Consider the following 16538-nt stretch of genomic DNA (forward strand, 5'->3'; position numbering starts at 1 on the left):
TATCTGCACTCTTTTTAGAGCACTAAATAATAAAAGAGGCAAAATGAACAATGTATGCAATTGTTAACATTAATAAATCTGTAAAAAATATGATTGAGTGTAAAACTTCAGTCAGAAAAATCCTGTTTCTTAACTAGAACTTAAAGGCTTTTCTGCTTGTTACTCTCTTAGTCTCAAGAAATGCATTTCAGTGTAGTAAGCATACTTGTCAAAGCAGCCTTTTAGCTGTAGACATATTCTCTGGAGAGGACAGGCTAGATTTGAGACCATGCAATCTGAGCATGACATAAATTTAGGGAATTGGGGGAAAAAAGGCACTCCAGTCATAGAACCATCATAGAACCATCAGACCTGGTAGACATTGCCAGCTGCTCTTGGACTGTGCGTACAGCCAGAAATCAGAGTGACCTAATCTTTAATTTTCCTTAGCTCATTTGCTCTATGTAGCACTAAGAGGTGGTTCAGGAGCAGATGCTGGTCTGTTCTAAGATGGGAAGGTGTGCTAAGTGCATCATAATAGTACTGAAATGGTGGAAGAAAATGAAGTGGATAAAGCCTCCTTAACCTGTTTTATAGAGCCAGTGATTATTGAAAGGATTCTTCCCAAAAAAGGGCTGCTCTAAAGCTGGCCAGATGATCCTTCTATCCTACTGCTGCAGCATCTTTACACCATACATGACATGTGACATTCTTCTGCATTTCTTAGGCCTTTTTAATTTTTCCATTTCCTTTTTCTGTGTGTGTGTTTTTTTTCTCTTGGCTTTTTTCCCCCCTTTCTTTCTTTTTCCTTTTTCTTCACTTGGTCAAAGCTGAAAACCAAATGAAGAGGGTCTGAAGCAGAGTCGTAGGAACCCTGACACTAATAAGCTAAGCTTTATATTAAGAGCTAATGAGGAGTTCCAGAGCTATGCTGAGTGCCCACAGATGAGATTACAGTCTCACTCATTAGAGTGAAACTCATTAGTTCTCACTAATGGTTACATGTCTACTCAGCTCCATGCTTGCATCCATAATCAGCCAATTTGCCCCAAAAGAAGCTCAAAAGAGAGCATATTATTACATATTTGCTACCCTTAAATTAAATCAACTACCTTTCCATTGCACCAATTTGACTACAGATCAAATTCAGCAAGTATATGCTAATTTGTATCTCTGCCCTCAGATTACTTGTCAGAGGAATAATTAGCATACAAACTGCAATTGAACTAACATTAGACATGGCTTAAAACTGTCAGAAACAAAGTAGTTTGGGGGCACTGAAAGAACAGTGGTTTCAGAACTGTGCTTCAGTTCAGTTAGAGTTCAGCTGTGTGGAAACATGCTTATTTGTTTCTTAATCTGGAATATGGCCAAAAGTGCCTCTTTTTAGGAGTTTGGTGACATAAAATTTTAGAGGTCTGTAGAAAAGCAGTATTCCCAGTGGATTTTGATGGATTTCAAGAAATGAAATCTGAAATGCATCAGGATAAATTATTTCTTAGAAATATCACTACTTTCTGTCTCCGAGGAGCAGCTAACCAGGAAAAAATGTGTTGTTAAGACCTAGACTGTTGTGTCCTGTGGAGCCTGTAGAATTTGGAAGTATTTCTGTATTCCATTTGTAACATGAAAATGTATGCTGCTCCTACTAATTTTTCATCTGTTTGCTTTTCAGCTCCCTGTGGCTATAATGTAACTGCTCCAAATGGTACAGTTTATTCCCCAGGATTCCCAGATGAATACCCAAATTCCAAAGACTGCACTTGGTTAATTATTGTACCTCCTGGCCATGGGATTTATATCAACTTCACCTTACTCCAGACTGAACCTGTGAATGACTACATTGCAGTTTGGTATGCGTTTTTCAGAGCTTGATTTATCAGATCTCATTGTCCCAAGCTCCAGCTTTTGCTTAGTACTGTTATTTAGGTTGTCATATATCCTGAGGAAAAGCATATGTAATGGTAGTATGGGGTGAGTTTGTTCTTGTTTTTCAAAATTAATATAATGTATTGTTTTTTATATTAATATATTTAATCTCACTGTATTACTTATTTCTAGTCAGGTTCTTGGCACAGTCATGAAAAACGTTACACAAAGGAAAAGAGAGGATCTAGAACACCTAAGAAATAACTAGCAACAATAGAGTAAACATTAAACTACTAGAACCAGGAGAGTTTCTTGCAGTCAGTTACATTGCTTGCCCACTAGAGGGACTTGAGAAGCTCCTTTCTGCTTAAGGCAGAAGGCTTGCACTCAATGACAAAGGGGCTTTAAGTATTTACTCACAAAATATCTCCAGATTCCCAGGGCTAACTACAGTTCCCAGACAGTACCCAAACACTTAAAGGGAGTTCTGTCCATGTCTTAATAGCCTTCTAGATCTTCCCAGGCTCTAACAGGGTACTGGGAGAGAGGCAGATGATCTCTGAGCTGATTCTGGTTCCTCTTGGATGACTCCAAACTAGACATGGAGGTTTGCAGAGGGGAAGGCAGGATGTCTTGCAGATATGCAGATAGGCACAGTGTTGCGCTGGCTAAGTGAGCCTATCACCTGAAGCAATGACTGCCTAATGCTGGTAAACTGAAACACAGCAAGTTTCCAGGTAAACAGACACAAAGTATCTCTCTGCCTCTGGTGAGCTGCCCCACTGTTTGTCACTGGCCAGCATGAGACTATTAACCATTTCCCCTTTCAAATCTAGTTTAAACCCTTATCAGTGAGCCCTGCCAATTCCTGCCCCAGATCCTTTTCCCACTCTGGGACAAGTGCATCCTATTAGTTGCTTGCAGCTATGGTGCCTTGTAAACCGAGCTGTGATTGTAGAACACAAACCACTGTCTCTGACACCAGGCCTGGAGTCAAGAATTGACCTGTCAGCTCTTCCTATGTATTCCCTCATCCATCGCTGATGTTAGAGGGATGGAGGAGAACACAACTTGAGCTTCTGATCCCTTTAGCAGTTGCCCTAAGGTCCTCAAATCTCTTTTAATTGCTTGTGAGCCTCTCATTGTTGCCTCATCACTACCCACCTGAAAGACCAGAAGTGGGTAGTCTGAAAGACTGCTATACATTATCTGTGAGTCCAAGTGTAAAATGCATCATAGACAAGCCTTCCTTGGTAGAGATCTATCTGTATCAATGACAATCCTTAAATTGTCAGATGTTCTAACTTGCTTGACTGAAATATGTGCTGGATCCCTGAATCGTTATATTCTTTCAGTGAAGATGTTAACTGTTTTACAGCTTGTTTCTCTCCATTCCAAATTCTCCATGAATTACAATTGATAAATAACTCAGGAGAGTGCTGGGAGTTGTAATTCTTAGCCATTCATGTATATACCATTCACTTGTGTATTAGAAACCAAAAGTGGAATGTCAAAGCTGGTTTTGTCTTGACTTTTTTTCCCTGGGAATCAAGACTTTTAAAATGAAAACTTAAGTAAGTTTTTAAGCTCCTATTCAATATTATTTTCTTACATATTCTTTCCCAGGGATGGTCCTGACCATAATTCACCTCAGCTAGGAGTTTTCAGTGGGAACACAGCTCTGGAAACAGCTTACAGTTCCACCAATCAAGTTCTCCTGAAATTTCACAGTGATTTTTCAACAGGAGGATTCTTTGTTCTCAATTTTCATGGTCAGTTTGCTTTATAGCATTGACATCTAATTACCAGAATTAAATCATGAATTTAAAAAGTATTTCTTAACTTTGTGCTTCACTTTTTCTTTTTGTACTGAAATTTGCAGCTTATCAGCTGAAGAAGTGCCAGCCTCCACCGACAGTTGCACATGCAGATATATTTACAGAGGATGATGACTTTGAAATAGGTGAAAAAAAAACTTCTTTCTTTTAATGTGGTTTTTTTTTTTGTGCTTTTTTTTTTATTTTAATTTTTTTTTTTCTTCTAATGCCACTGGGATGGGCTGCCCAGGGAGGTGGTGGAGCACCATCCCTGGGGGTGTTCAAGAGAAGCCTGGATGAGGCACTTAGTGCCATGGTCTAGTTGACTGGCTAGGGCTGGTTGCTAGGTTGGACTGGATGATCTTGGAGGTCTCTTCCAACCTGGTTGATTCTATGATTCTATCACTTGAAATATAAATAAAACTGTTAATTTATTTCATCTTCCACATGAGATTTTGGTGTAGTTCTGGTTGAGGTTTATCTTTTTTGTCAATAACTTTTTCAGGAGATTTTGTGAAGTACAAGTGCCATCCTGGTTTCACTCTTGTTGGACAAGACATATTAACCTGCAAGCTGAATGCACAGTTGCAGTTTGAAGGATCTTCTCCATTATGTGAAGGTAAATATATGCTTGCATGGTCTACATATCATGAGCATGCGTCTTTTTGTATCTTCATATATGTTAAGCATCAGATTTTGGGGGTCTGTATTTTCATCTGTGTTTAAAAGTTTACATGCATTTGTTCAGTAGCTAAGAAATGCACACATTTTCATCAGAAATAAGGTAAGAGTTGAGTCAAGAAGCTTTCCCCAAGCCTTCCCCAAAACAATCAAATAATTTTTTTCCAAAACACCAGGCAAGGTAATGTGTTTGTTGGAACTATAAAATTATACACTGCCATCCAAAATTTATCTTCCTGGGGCACTGCCTCCCCACATTCAATTACAATGTGGCAGTGTGAATTAACATGGCAGGAATTATAAAACATGTAGTTGTGTAATTTCCAAAAGGCTCCACTTAGAACTATACACAAATTAGTTAAATATGGGTTCTAATTAATTCAGGAAAGTCTGCACAAGGGTACTTATGGGTAATTCAGTCCTCTAGGAGAATCAGAAAAAATAGAAAAGGTTTGGTCACAAAATGGTTTTGCCCCACTTATAAATAAAAGGCAGCCCAGAGCCCTGGGGAAAGTCTGTTCTACTCACTATGGTGGAGTAGAAATTTCAAGCTAGACCCTGTCTCCTTTGTGGCAGCGTTGGAACTGCTTGGCCATTCTAGATCTTCCCGAGGTGCTGGGAAATAGGCAGACTATTTCTGACCTGATCCTGGTCCTCTTGGCACGGAGGTTTGCAGAGGTGCAGGCAGGATCTCTTGCTGATGTGCAGAGAGCATGATGTTGGTGACACTTCTTGTGATCCTGTGAACCTGAAGTGTACATTCCTCTGAAAAGTAATATTTTTTGGTGTAAAAGAAAGAGTTTGTTTCATTGCTGTTCTTGTGTCCTCTTTAGCACAATGCCCAGCAAATGAAATCCGAACAGAATCATCAGGTGTGATCCTCAGCCCAGGTTACCCAGGCACCTATCCCAACTCCCAGACCTGTTCGTGGACTATAAAGGTTGAGCCAGGATACAACATCTCAATCTTCGTAGAGATGTTTCAAAGTGAAAAGCAATTTGATGAGCTGGAGGTATTTGATGGTAAGAGAGCTTTAACTATTATCTAACCACGAAAGAACAAATACTGGTTTGAGTGGGGCTTGTTTTCCAACTGTTGCTCATGCAGCAGCGATACATCTGAAACATAAACAATGGTCTGGTATTTCTGTTACTGTTGGCTTTTGCTAGTAGAGGAATGTCTTATTTATTCAAGACAAAGAAGCTTTTACATATTCTTGGGTATTAGGAGCAATAGCAGATGCAACATGCTTATGAAAGTCACAAAAACATGTGACACCCAGGATCATCAAGTCCAACCATTATCCCTACTCTACAAAGTTCACTCTTAAACCATATCCTCAAGCGTCACATCCAGATGTCTTTCAAATACATCCAGAGTTGGTGACTCAACCACCTCCTGAGCAGCCCATTCCAGTGCCTAACCACTCTTTCTGTGAAAAAATATTTCCTAATCACACAGCATCATCAGGGTTGGAAGAGACCTCACAGATCATCAAGTCCAACCCTTCACCACAGAGCTCAAGGCTAGAGCATGGCACCAAGTACCACGTCCAATCTTGCCTTGAACAGCTCCAGGGACAGCGACGCCACCACACAATATAGCAAAAGCCTAGAGAAGCTTTTTGCTACTCTCCATGACACCCGGGCAGCCCATTCCAGTGTCCAATGACTCTCTCAGGGAAGAACTTTCTCCTCACCTCGAGACTAAATCTCCCCTGGCGCAGCCTGAGGCTGTGTCCTCTCGTTCTGGCGCTGGCCACCTGAGAGAAGAGAGCAACCTCCTCCTGGCCACAACCACCCCTCAGGTAGTTGTAGACAGCAATAAGGTCCCCCCTGAGCCTCCTCTTCTCCAGGCTAAACAATCCCAGCTCCCTCAGCCTCTCCTCGTAGGGCTTGTGCTTGAGGTCTCTCACCAACCTCGTCGCCCTTCTCTGGACACGCTCAAGCATCTCGATGTCCCTCCTAAACTGGGGGGCCCAGAACTGAACACAGTACTCAAGGTGTGGTCTAACCAGTGCAGAGTACAGGGGCAGAATGACCTCCATGCTCCTGCTGACCACACCATTCCTTGTGCAGGCCAGGATGCCATTGGCTCTCTTGGCCACCTGGGCACACTGCTGGCTCATGTTCAGGCGGGTATCAATCAGCACCCCCAGATCCCTCTCTGTTTGGCTGCTCTCCAGCCACTCCGACCCCAGCTTGTATTTCTGCATGGGGTGATGTCCAGTCTAAACCTACCCAGTCACAGCCTGAGGCCATTCCCTCTTGTTCTATCACTATTTACCTGTGAGATGAGACCAGCAGCAACCTCTCCACAACATCCTTTCAGGTAGCTGTAGACAGTGATGAGGAGTTCAAACTGAAAAAAAAAGTCATAGTTTCTGGTGTGGTGGTTTGGCTGTTACCCGCCCCCCCACACTTTAGAAGGTACCCCAGCTAACTCAGATGGACTCTGGGAATATAAATGAAGCTATTTATTTACAGCAGCACAATATACAAGCAGATATTTACAGTATATACAGAAATATACAAAAATATACAAAAATAAACAATACAGAAACACAACTCTCCTCCCAGAAACCTGAGTCCCCAGGAGGGGGCTCTCAACCACCCCTGCACCTTCCCCCTGCCCCTCTCAACCTTACCCCAGTCCTGAAGAAGAAAAGAGTTTCAGCCAAGAGGTTAAGAAGCAAGGTTAGTGGCAGTGAGGTTAAGGAGATGTAGCTCAGTCCGAAGCCAGAAGCAGAGTGAGGTAAAAATGGCAAAAGTGTTATCTAGTGTTTACATTCTTCTTCAGCAAGGCTCTGAGGGAAGGAGACATCACCATTTTTTTTTCTTTTTCACAGCCTATGATCTAGTTTTTCTCACCAAAACATTCTAGCTTGCTTCAAACTAGCACATCTGGTTTTTGGGAAATGCAGAGGACTCTGAAAGGAGTCTTTAACATGGTGGTTTGTACTGGATCATTTTTCATGAAGAGAGATTTCAGGATTGTAGGTCCATTTGTCAAATTTAATTTGAGTTCTGGTACTATCTGCCTTCTCATAGCACAACAGACACAATGCTGCACGTTGTTTGAATACACCTCTGTTAAAATATTTGACTATCTGTTTTGAGGCAAAGACTACAATATGACAAAACTCAGTTCCTAGAGTGTTACACATAGGTAGCAGCTCTCAAGGTGCCCCATTTAATGAACAGGCTATTCTTATTTTCTACTGGATTCTGAGCTAATTATCACTTGCTCTGTTCTCCTTGATTGATGAGAATAACTAGTCTCTGATTGGTCTTTAATATATTTCTATTCATTTGGAAAGTGTTATCATTTCTGCTGTCATTAACCAAGAATATATGATAACTGTGATAGAATTGATTAATATTCACCGTGGGAGTTTCCTAGCATGAAAAATACTAAAAGGTCATATCTTTTGAGATATATTACTGCCTTTTTCTTGAGTAATGGGCTTTTAATGTGTTTTTTTCCCCCACATTTTTATAACAGCACTCAGGAAATAAAAAAACAACAAACAAAAATACAGCAATATTTTGAAGCTTGCAAAAACTCTGATTGAGAAGTATATATATATTTCTTTATAATGTGGATATAGCTCTGTGTGAGGTTAGTGGAAAAAGAGTCTGAAACAAACCCAAACTATTAAGGCTGTCTTTTCTCTAGTTTGTATTTAAGATCAAGAAAATATGTAGTGTGCCTGAAACTTTTCCAGTGGTCTAACAGTTTTGTTTCTTTAGAGAAATGTTGTTGGACCTGCTTCATGTTCTTCATGAAAACTTTTGTTTTCTTATGAATTGAAATGTAATGAAAGCAGATTATCAATAATAGGTCTGAGAGAAACAACATTTTAAGCGTTGTCATTTCATGACAGGACACCACACCCTTACAAATTTACCTCTAGTGCAGCTCTGCTGAGGTAATTTTTTCTACCACCTACCAGCAAATTTGAATGAGGAGGATAATGGCATATTTATAACCTCTCGACATAGTGCCACGTAGAGATTCCTGAGCTAGCTCTCCACAAGTTGGTACTTAAATATGGCACATCGCAGTGCCTTGCAGAGATACTTGTTTGTGTCCCTGCAGACACATTAGCTATGTGCTTTGCTTGGCTAATTAGTTATACATCTCAGCATGATGAGTTTGGGGCAGAAGGCAATGCTGATAAGGCTGTACAGTAATAGATATCATTCAGACTAGCTTGTTCAGAGCTACCTTAGGCATTTCCCAGTATGGCTGCATTTTGCAATAAATGTATGCCATATCCTTGGGCCTCTGTGATCCAAAACAGTATACCTTTATTTGCCTTTATTTAGGTTAGTAGAATTGCACTAATCCATCTGCGCCAGGAAAAGGCACATCAGCAGCCTTTACACAGAAGCTATATAGGGATCAGCCAGGCTACTTTTAGAGAGGTGGTATTTGCTAAGGCACAACTCTCCAATGACTTTATAAGGCAGCTTCAGGTTGCAAACTGAAATAGTTACTACGCCTAACTGAATACATTGTAAGTGGTGGTGCTTCAGCAGCTGCCTGATGATCAGTACAGGCATCCAGTCGATGAAGTCATGCTGGTCAGCAGGGAGCAATAAGCCCATTAGCCATCCCCACTTGTCAGTCATACCCTTAGGAAATCCCATCTGTATTCTAAACCAGGCAAGCCATAAATGTACCATGAATATAATTACTAAGGGCAGTTGAACTTGAAAACACTGTATTCAAGTTATTTACACTGAATAGCATCCATTTGCTACAGCAAATATTTGTTTCTCTTTTTCTCCCTGCAATAAACCAACAAAATTCTGTCACTGAAAATAGACAGAGATGTCAGCTTTTACCTCAGATTTAGGAAAGCATCATGTGCCACATCAGTGCACCAGAAGCTGAGTATTTATTTCTTTATATAGATAAACTCTGAAATAATAATTAAAAAAATCAGACTCAAGAACATTTAAATCATGCTGCTGACCTTCATGGACATTGTCTGAAGAGCTACCTGCTAGGTAATATACTGAAACTGAAACTCCATCTCAGGAATCACAGAATCACAGAACACTAGAGGTTGGAAGGGACTTCCAGAGATCATTGAGTCTAAGCTCCCTGCCAAGGCAGGATCACCTAGGGTAGTCTGCACAGGAATGCACCCAGTCAGGTTTTGAAAGACCCCAGAGAAGGAGATGCCACAGCCTCTCTGGGTTGCCTGTTCCAGTGCTCTGTCGCCCTCACTGTAAAGAAGTTTCTTCTCATGTTGAGGTGAAACCTTCCATATGTTTGAGTTTGCACCTGTTGCTCCTTGTTTTATTACTGTGCACAACTGAAAAGAGACTGGCCCCATCCGCTTGACACCCACTCTTCAGATATCTGTACATGTTGATGAGATCTCCTCTCAGTCTTCTCAAAACCAGCCTCAGGTCTCAGCATCTCTCTGTAGAGAAGATGCTCGAGTCCCCCAGTCATTTTTGTGGCTCTCTGTTGGACTCTCTCCGGCAGGTCCCTGTCCCTCTTGAACTGGAGAGCCTAAAATTGGAAAAACAAAGCAAACTAAAATCCTTTGAATCTTTCCTCTCATCTCCCAGTGGCTAAAAAATGTGATAGGGCATTTGGTACAGCAAACTAATTTCATGATCACAAACAAAGAAAGGTTCTCACTTGTTTGTAGTGGGTTTTTATTTGTTACTGTACCTTTTAGCCTCTGTATTTGAGAATGTTGGAAGAACGTACATGATCTGTATTCAGCATTTTACAAACCAGAGGGTGAAGCACAGAGAAAACTACGTGAATCGCCATGTTCTAGATATGTTTTTCAAGCAAAAATTGGAATGACACAGAATCACAGAATAATAGAGATTGGAAATGACCTCTGGAGATCATGGAGTCCAAACCTAGAGAAAATTGCACAGCTTGGCAACCAGGAGGTTTTCAAAGTCTTGTGAGAAAGAGGTGCCACCATCTCTCTGGGCAGCATGTACCAGTGCTCTTTAAAAATGAATTCAACTATTTTTTCTGTGTCAAAAATACTTACTGATTTCTATTTCAGTTTGTTTGCACCAAGATTTTCTCTTGTGCATCCCCAAACTGGATGCATAGTTTAAGTAGAGATCTGATAATTGTTTCCCTGGCAATGATGTGTTATTTCCTATTCTTCCCTTTTCTTCCATTGTATATTCAGATTTACAGCTCAGCTAAAATACGGAAAGGATTACTTAAACTGGCAGTACTTTAAAACTTCAGTACTTTTCTTTATTTCTCTCTGAAGGTTCTTCTGGGCAAAGCCCTTTGCTGGTTGCTTTAAGTGGAAACCATACTGGACAATTGAACTTCACAAGCAAAATGAATCAGCTATTTCTTCGTTGGTCAACTGATCATGCAACCAGCAAGAAAGGATTCAAGATCCGTTACTCGGGTAACTATTAATGATTTCCATTAAATGATACTTTGTGATTGCATTTTGACTTGTAACATAATGTCCCTAATGTACCTACTGAGGATGTGTAGTCATTCTGTTCCAAGTTCAAGGTAAGCACAGGGCTTGGGCTCTCTTTTCTTCCACATTTGCCAAAGATTTCCAGATTAATACATCTCTAATGACTAGTTCTCTCTGTTTTCCTGTCTTACCAAACCTGGAGCAAAACCTTAGCCCTTGGATTTACACAGTACTCCAGTGTGAATTTTTGATCCTGAAGTAATATTCAATACTCCACCTGCAATTCAGTACTCAATTATTAAACTGGCAGTATCCTTGAGTTGCAGCTCACAATTCTTACAACCATGCTTTTCTTCTTGTACAAGTAAATAGAAAACTAAGGGGGGAGGGGGAAATCCCTCATCCCTTCAACAGGCTGCACATGACTCTGGTGTGGTGACATGAAAATGTGTTAGTAGACTATCTAAACAATTTTATGAATTCTGTCCCTTATAAAGAAAAAAACTAAATCAGTTACCAGTGTTGCAATAGTGGATTACACTCTGTGTGTAGACATATTGAGCCTTTTCTCAGTTTGCAGCCTGTTTAAGATGTTTTCACACATATATCTGCAGATACATTGCTCCTAAAAGGCTTGATTTTAGGGGTTATGTGAGGCAAAGAGGTGTTGGAGTCCCCATCCCTGGAGGTGTTCAAGAAAAGCCTGGAGGAGGCACTTAGTGCCATGCTCTAGTTGACTGTCTAGGGCTGGGTGCTAGGTTGGACTGGCTGATCTTGGAGGTCTCTTCCAGCCTGGTTGATTCTATGACTCTATGAAATAGTGAGTGAGGTGATAATTACTGTCTGTTGTTAAGATTTGCTCTTTTCTGTGTATGGACTTGATTAGCAGTTTAAGCATATTAATTTTAGTCAATAATTGTCAATATAAGTTAAGCAGAGTATACTAAGAATGTTTTAGAAGAGCACTTTATCAAGCACAAGGTATCTCTCAATTAGTCATGCTAAATGCTATTTTAACACAGCTCACTTATTTCCTATACCACCCATGTGCTGGATGCCTAACCTCTGGAAAGTTTATCTTGCTGCTGAAACAGAAGTTCAGGACTGAGTTCAGAGCATAATGATGGTCATTGTTTTGGGGACTTAACTATAAGTAGAACTGTGAGCAGGCGTGGAAAAAAAGTAAACCAGAGAAACAATGACACTAAAAGCATTATCTGTGACTTGGAAGTGGCCTTTGGAGTATTGTCACAGAGAAAGTGAAGCTCTGGGACAGGGGAATGTGAAGGTGTTTTCATGCATACTGGAGATTCATTAGGTTTTTTCATAGGGAAAAGGCAATTGCAACATCGAGAGTCTGGAAGAGGGAGTAAAGAGAATCTGTCACATGCTAACCCTCAGACATGGCAGAGAAGAGAGCAGGCCTTCTCTGATGAATTTCCAGTGAGCAAGTGCTATCAGAGTTACATGAGTAGACTTCATGCAGAGGATTTAAGTATCAAATAATGAGGAAGGTTGGGTTTTGAGGAACAAGAGGTTATTTTACGCTTTTGCTTGCGTGCAAAATATGTTTTGCAGTAGAGAATGAGTGGTCTGTCCAATTGCTAGGCTCTAGTCAGTAACTATTATCACACTAGCTGCAACTAATAATAAAACTGGGGGACTAGAGGGAGATATGTAACCCTTATAGCCGTATTTTAGGAACAAACAACTTCTTTTTGTTTGTTTTTCCTGCTTCACTAGCAGTCAGTGCCTGCATTTTTCTCTAAACTTCTCTACGTTTTACATGAGATTCAATGGAAACAACATGAAAGAGGAGCAGCTGTGAGCAGCAGCATAAACAATTGGATTTGAATCTTAATGAGGGAAAAGCAACATCAGGAAAGTAGGAAAAATACAAGATCCCCAAAAGGCTGTTGATACCATGGCAGCTGTGAGTGAGCCAGCATGCTTCCTCATAACGAAGCACCTACTGAAATGAATTACTGCCCTCACACAGCCCTCTCCTCTTCTCCGTGTATGCCTGTACACAACATTTTGAGAGTTGTAGTTTTGTCACAGCTAGACTTCATGTATAGATACAGATTTTCTTCAGAAGCTTTCAAATGAATGCTTGGTATATTCTTTAGCATATAATCCTACTTGGGTAAGATACTCGTATGACATTACTTCTGTGTTTTCTACCTTATTGTTTAAAGTTTTATTACCAAATCTTAGTAGAGAAGAGCTATAGCATTGCAGCAGAGGAGTATTTTTTAAGGCTTTTTACATATTATAGAGGAACTAACGTGATTTTAATCCAAATAATAGATTTCCTTACTGAGCTAACACCTAGATATTAAATGATCTCTTTCTTAATCTAGTGAGTATCTGTATAGCATAATCAAACTAGAAATGGAAACACAGATTAAAATTTCTTGCAGCTAGCTCTAGGGAAGAAATCCCTCTTTTCTTTGAGGGCGGTGTAGAATGGTAAAAAAAACACTAAAATGCATACCAATAATATAGAAATGGTGGTTATTACAAATGGGGAGGATATGTAAGTGTGGAAAGTGAAACTGCCTGAGCTCAGCCCAGGAAACTCATTGTCTAAGAAAGGAAATTTTGACATTTTGAATGGGATGTAGAATGATAAAATCACTGAAATGCATACCAAAAATATGAAAATGGTTGTTATTAGAAATGGGGGAGATATGTAAGTGTGGAAAGCGAAACTTCCTGAGCTCAGCCCTGGAAACTCAGTCTCTAAGAAATGAAAGTTTGAAACTGCTTTGCAAGATACCTGCAGCATGTGCTCTTTGGCTTTACTCTCCCTGGGTAATTAAGAAAAGAAGAATGAGGTGAATTTTAAGAGACTTTTATGTTTACCTGGGGGTGGAATGAGTGAAGGTACACTGTAGTACTTTGTACATCTACTGGACAAATGGTGACTTGGGAAGCAGAGGGGTACTTAGCTTAAAACAATGCACAATTTGACATTGCCTCTCTAGCATTTACCAGCTTTTGTTTAACTTCTGTTTAGTCATTCAAGATTAAATAGGGCAGGAGGTTACTTAGCTAATTTGTAATTGCCTACCTATATATATATGTGTGTATATATATACCTCCACTCATAGATCTCTATTTCACCATTTATTGCGTTCACATGAAAGCATTTGAGTACTGGGAGTGCAACAGTGGTTTCAGCAAGAAGCTACATGAAGCCTCCCCTCTGTCTGATAGAATCAATGCCAGCCAGCTACAAGATGGACCCACCATTTGTCCAGTTCAAGCCCATCAGTGATAATCTATTTAAGAAGGGAGGAAAAGATTACTGTGCAAGAGCAATTGCGGATGGAGAGAAGATTGAGAGTACGTAAGACGTACAACTAGGGATTTTTAGTCTGGAGAAGAGAAGACTCAGGGGCATTTAATAAATATCTATAAATATATGGGAGCTGGGTGTCAAGAAGGAAGGGACAGCCTTTACTCACTTGCACCCTGTGATGGAACAAGGGGCAATGGATGTAGACTACAGCACAGGAAGTTTGACTTCAACATGAGGAAGAACTTCTTTACTGTAAAGGTCCCAGGACACTGGAACAGGCTCCCCAGAGAGATTGTGGAGTCTCCTCCAGTGGAGATTTTTGAGACCCCTCCAGGTGCATTCCTGTGTATAAGAAACAAACAATATGAAGAATATTTTTAGATGTAAACCATATTCTGTAATTACACACTTGTGAAATATAAACCAAACTTCTCCTGGATAATTGTCTGTAGGAAATATGAACATCACAGAATTCCAAAGACTTATTCTTATGGTGTAGAGAGTATTCTGGCAGCAACTGCAGTTTTGATGTCCTCTGTACTGATGTATAGTTATCAACGGAGTTCAACGCTCTCTTACATGTGAAGAGTGGTCATAGGCTTATTTCACTGGTGGATGTTCAACCATGTTTGGTTTTGGCACATCATGTCTAACTGCACTGGATATGTCTATTTTTTTAAATGCAACTAATCATAATTAGTTTTTTGTATCGTAAGGAGCATTTACATATTTATGAATTTATGAAATCTGACTCTTTTCTAGCTGTGAGTTAATTTACTGAACAATCTGTACCTTTCATGATTGTAGTTTCTCCATGTACAATAACATAAACTGTTTTTTTACTATAAACTCCATTTATGGACTTGATGTTTCTGTGTAAAAAGTATGAATCTTCACTGAGGATTTCAAAAGTAATATCCAGGATTCTGAACTGATTTTAACTGTGTTCATAGTTTGTATGTGCTGTAAATAATGTGAACTTCATGTTCTATGTGCTTCTAATAATTTCCTTTCTGTTTTTTAGCTCCCTATTGCAGCCTAAACACTGTCTTGAGGAATGGTGGAGTTGTTAATAAAACAGGTGGTGCTGCTGGAAGCAAAGTTCGCTATTACTGCAAACCTGGGTATAGAATGATTGGTCGCAACAATGCCACGTGTAGACGTCACCAAAATGGCATGTATCAGTGGGATGCTCCTGTGCCCATCTGCCAGGGTAAGGGAATGTTTCTTTGTTGAGTATGCTTCTCTAATTTCATTGCAAAGACTGTTTTACAAAACTAAGATAGAGCATTCTCATTACTGCTGTATTGGCATCATCTGCTTATTCAAACGCATATAGATTTGTGTGCTTAATATGTGCAAAGCTGAAAATTATCATTGAGCACCTCAGACTTCACTGAATCCATCATGATCAGGTCTTCATTCTCCTTCTGGAGAATTCAATTATTTGGAAGACAGAAATTTGTAACTCTCTTCTTTTTTTAACATCACTGAATTAGCCAGGCTTTGCTTCAGTTTGCTCCAGATGCATATTAAGAGTAGCTATGATTTATCAAATGTTTGTAATGGTCCAAGGCCAACTGAGATTTCACATGATGCTTAGTCTTCTCTTGAGGCCATCTTATTTGCAAGAAAACATGAAAAGCTGCAAAGAGTTTGCTGCAATTGAGGAAATATAATTAATGCAGGTCACACCTTTGGTAGTTAAATATCTCCTCAGGTTGAGCATTTTCATGCATGGATGGGCTATCTGGGTACACGTTTTCTTGATTACAGGCTATTTTCTTATCCCATATGCCATAATGTGTTACAGCATATGATGCTGTTGTACCTTCCTGAAGGGCACCAAAACGTGGGAGAATCTGTGTGTGAGCTGATTATAAGGGGAAGGTTAGGGACACATGCTTCATTTGGACTAATTCGAAGTATATTTTAGGTGCAGTGTCTGATGCTAACACAGAAATTGAAAGTTCAGAGATATTTTGCACTAAAGAACCTGGAATGAAGATTAGTTCTGCTGCTTGAACTAATAACATCAGGAAAGCAGAGGATATAATTCTGTCCAAGATTAAGAATTGAATAATTCACAGAAAGAGGGAGGGAAAATGTGCAGGTGTGTGCAGGACTTTACATGAGGTCCCAGGGCTTGGTCATGGATAAGCAGAGGACAAAGAGTCCCAGAAAGTAATCAGTTCAGAGCTAAAATTAAGCATACTCAAGAAAAACATAAAATAATTCAGACAGTGTTTCTGTCTTTTATATTTTTACTACTATGTGTAAGAAGTAACAGTGACATTTCAGCAATTCAGACTGTTCACAAATACTTCTAGTTTCTTTAATTTTTTAATTAAAGCATGTTTATTATTTTGTCAGCATATGGGTTTGTAGGTACACAGAGTGAGTTTTACTAGAAAACTCTTACTAACACAGGATTCCTCAATTTTAA

The 16538-nt window shown here is 39.8% G+C and overlaps 1 protein-coding gene across 1 annotated transcript in view; it reads left to right on the plus strand.

Moving 5' to 3' along the window:
- The window catches only part of CSMD1 (CUB and Sushi multiple domains 1), a 1024926-nt gene that overhangs the window by 929948 nt on the left and 78440 nt on the right, over positions 1-16538 (plus strand). The window contains exons 43-49 of the mRNA XM_064145849.1: positions 1655-1832; positions 3475-3620; positions 3731-3811; positions 4171-4284; positions 5180-5368; positions 10618-10764; positions 15117-15305. Of these exons, the coding sequence (XP_064001919.1) occupies positions 1655-1832; positions 3475-3620; positions 3731-3811; positions 4171-4284; positions 5180-5368; positions 10618-10764; positions 15117-15305 (1044 nt within the window). The remainder of the gene's footprint in view (positions 1-1654; positions 1833-3474; positions 3621-3730; positions 3812-4170; positions 4285-5179; positions 5369-10617; positions 10765-15116; positions 15306-16538) is intronic.

The sequence above is a fragment of the Pogoniulus pusillus genome, chromosome 7 (assembly GCF_015220805.1).
Source record: "Pogoniulus pusillus isolate bPogPus1 chromosome 7, bPogPus1.pri, whole genome shotgun sequence".
NCBI classification, from domain to species: Eukaryota; Metazoa; Chordata; class Aves; order Piciformes; family Lybiidae; genus Pogoniulus; species Pogoniulus pusillus.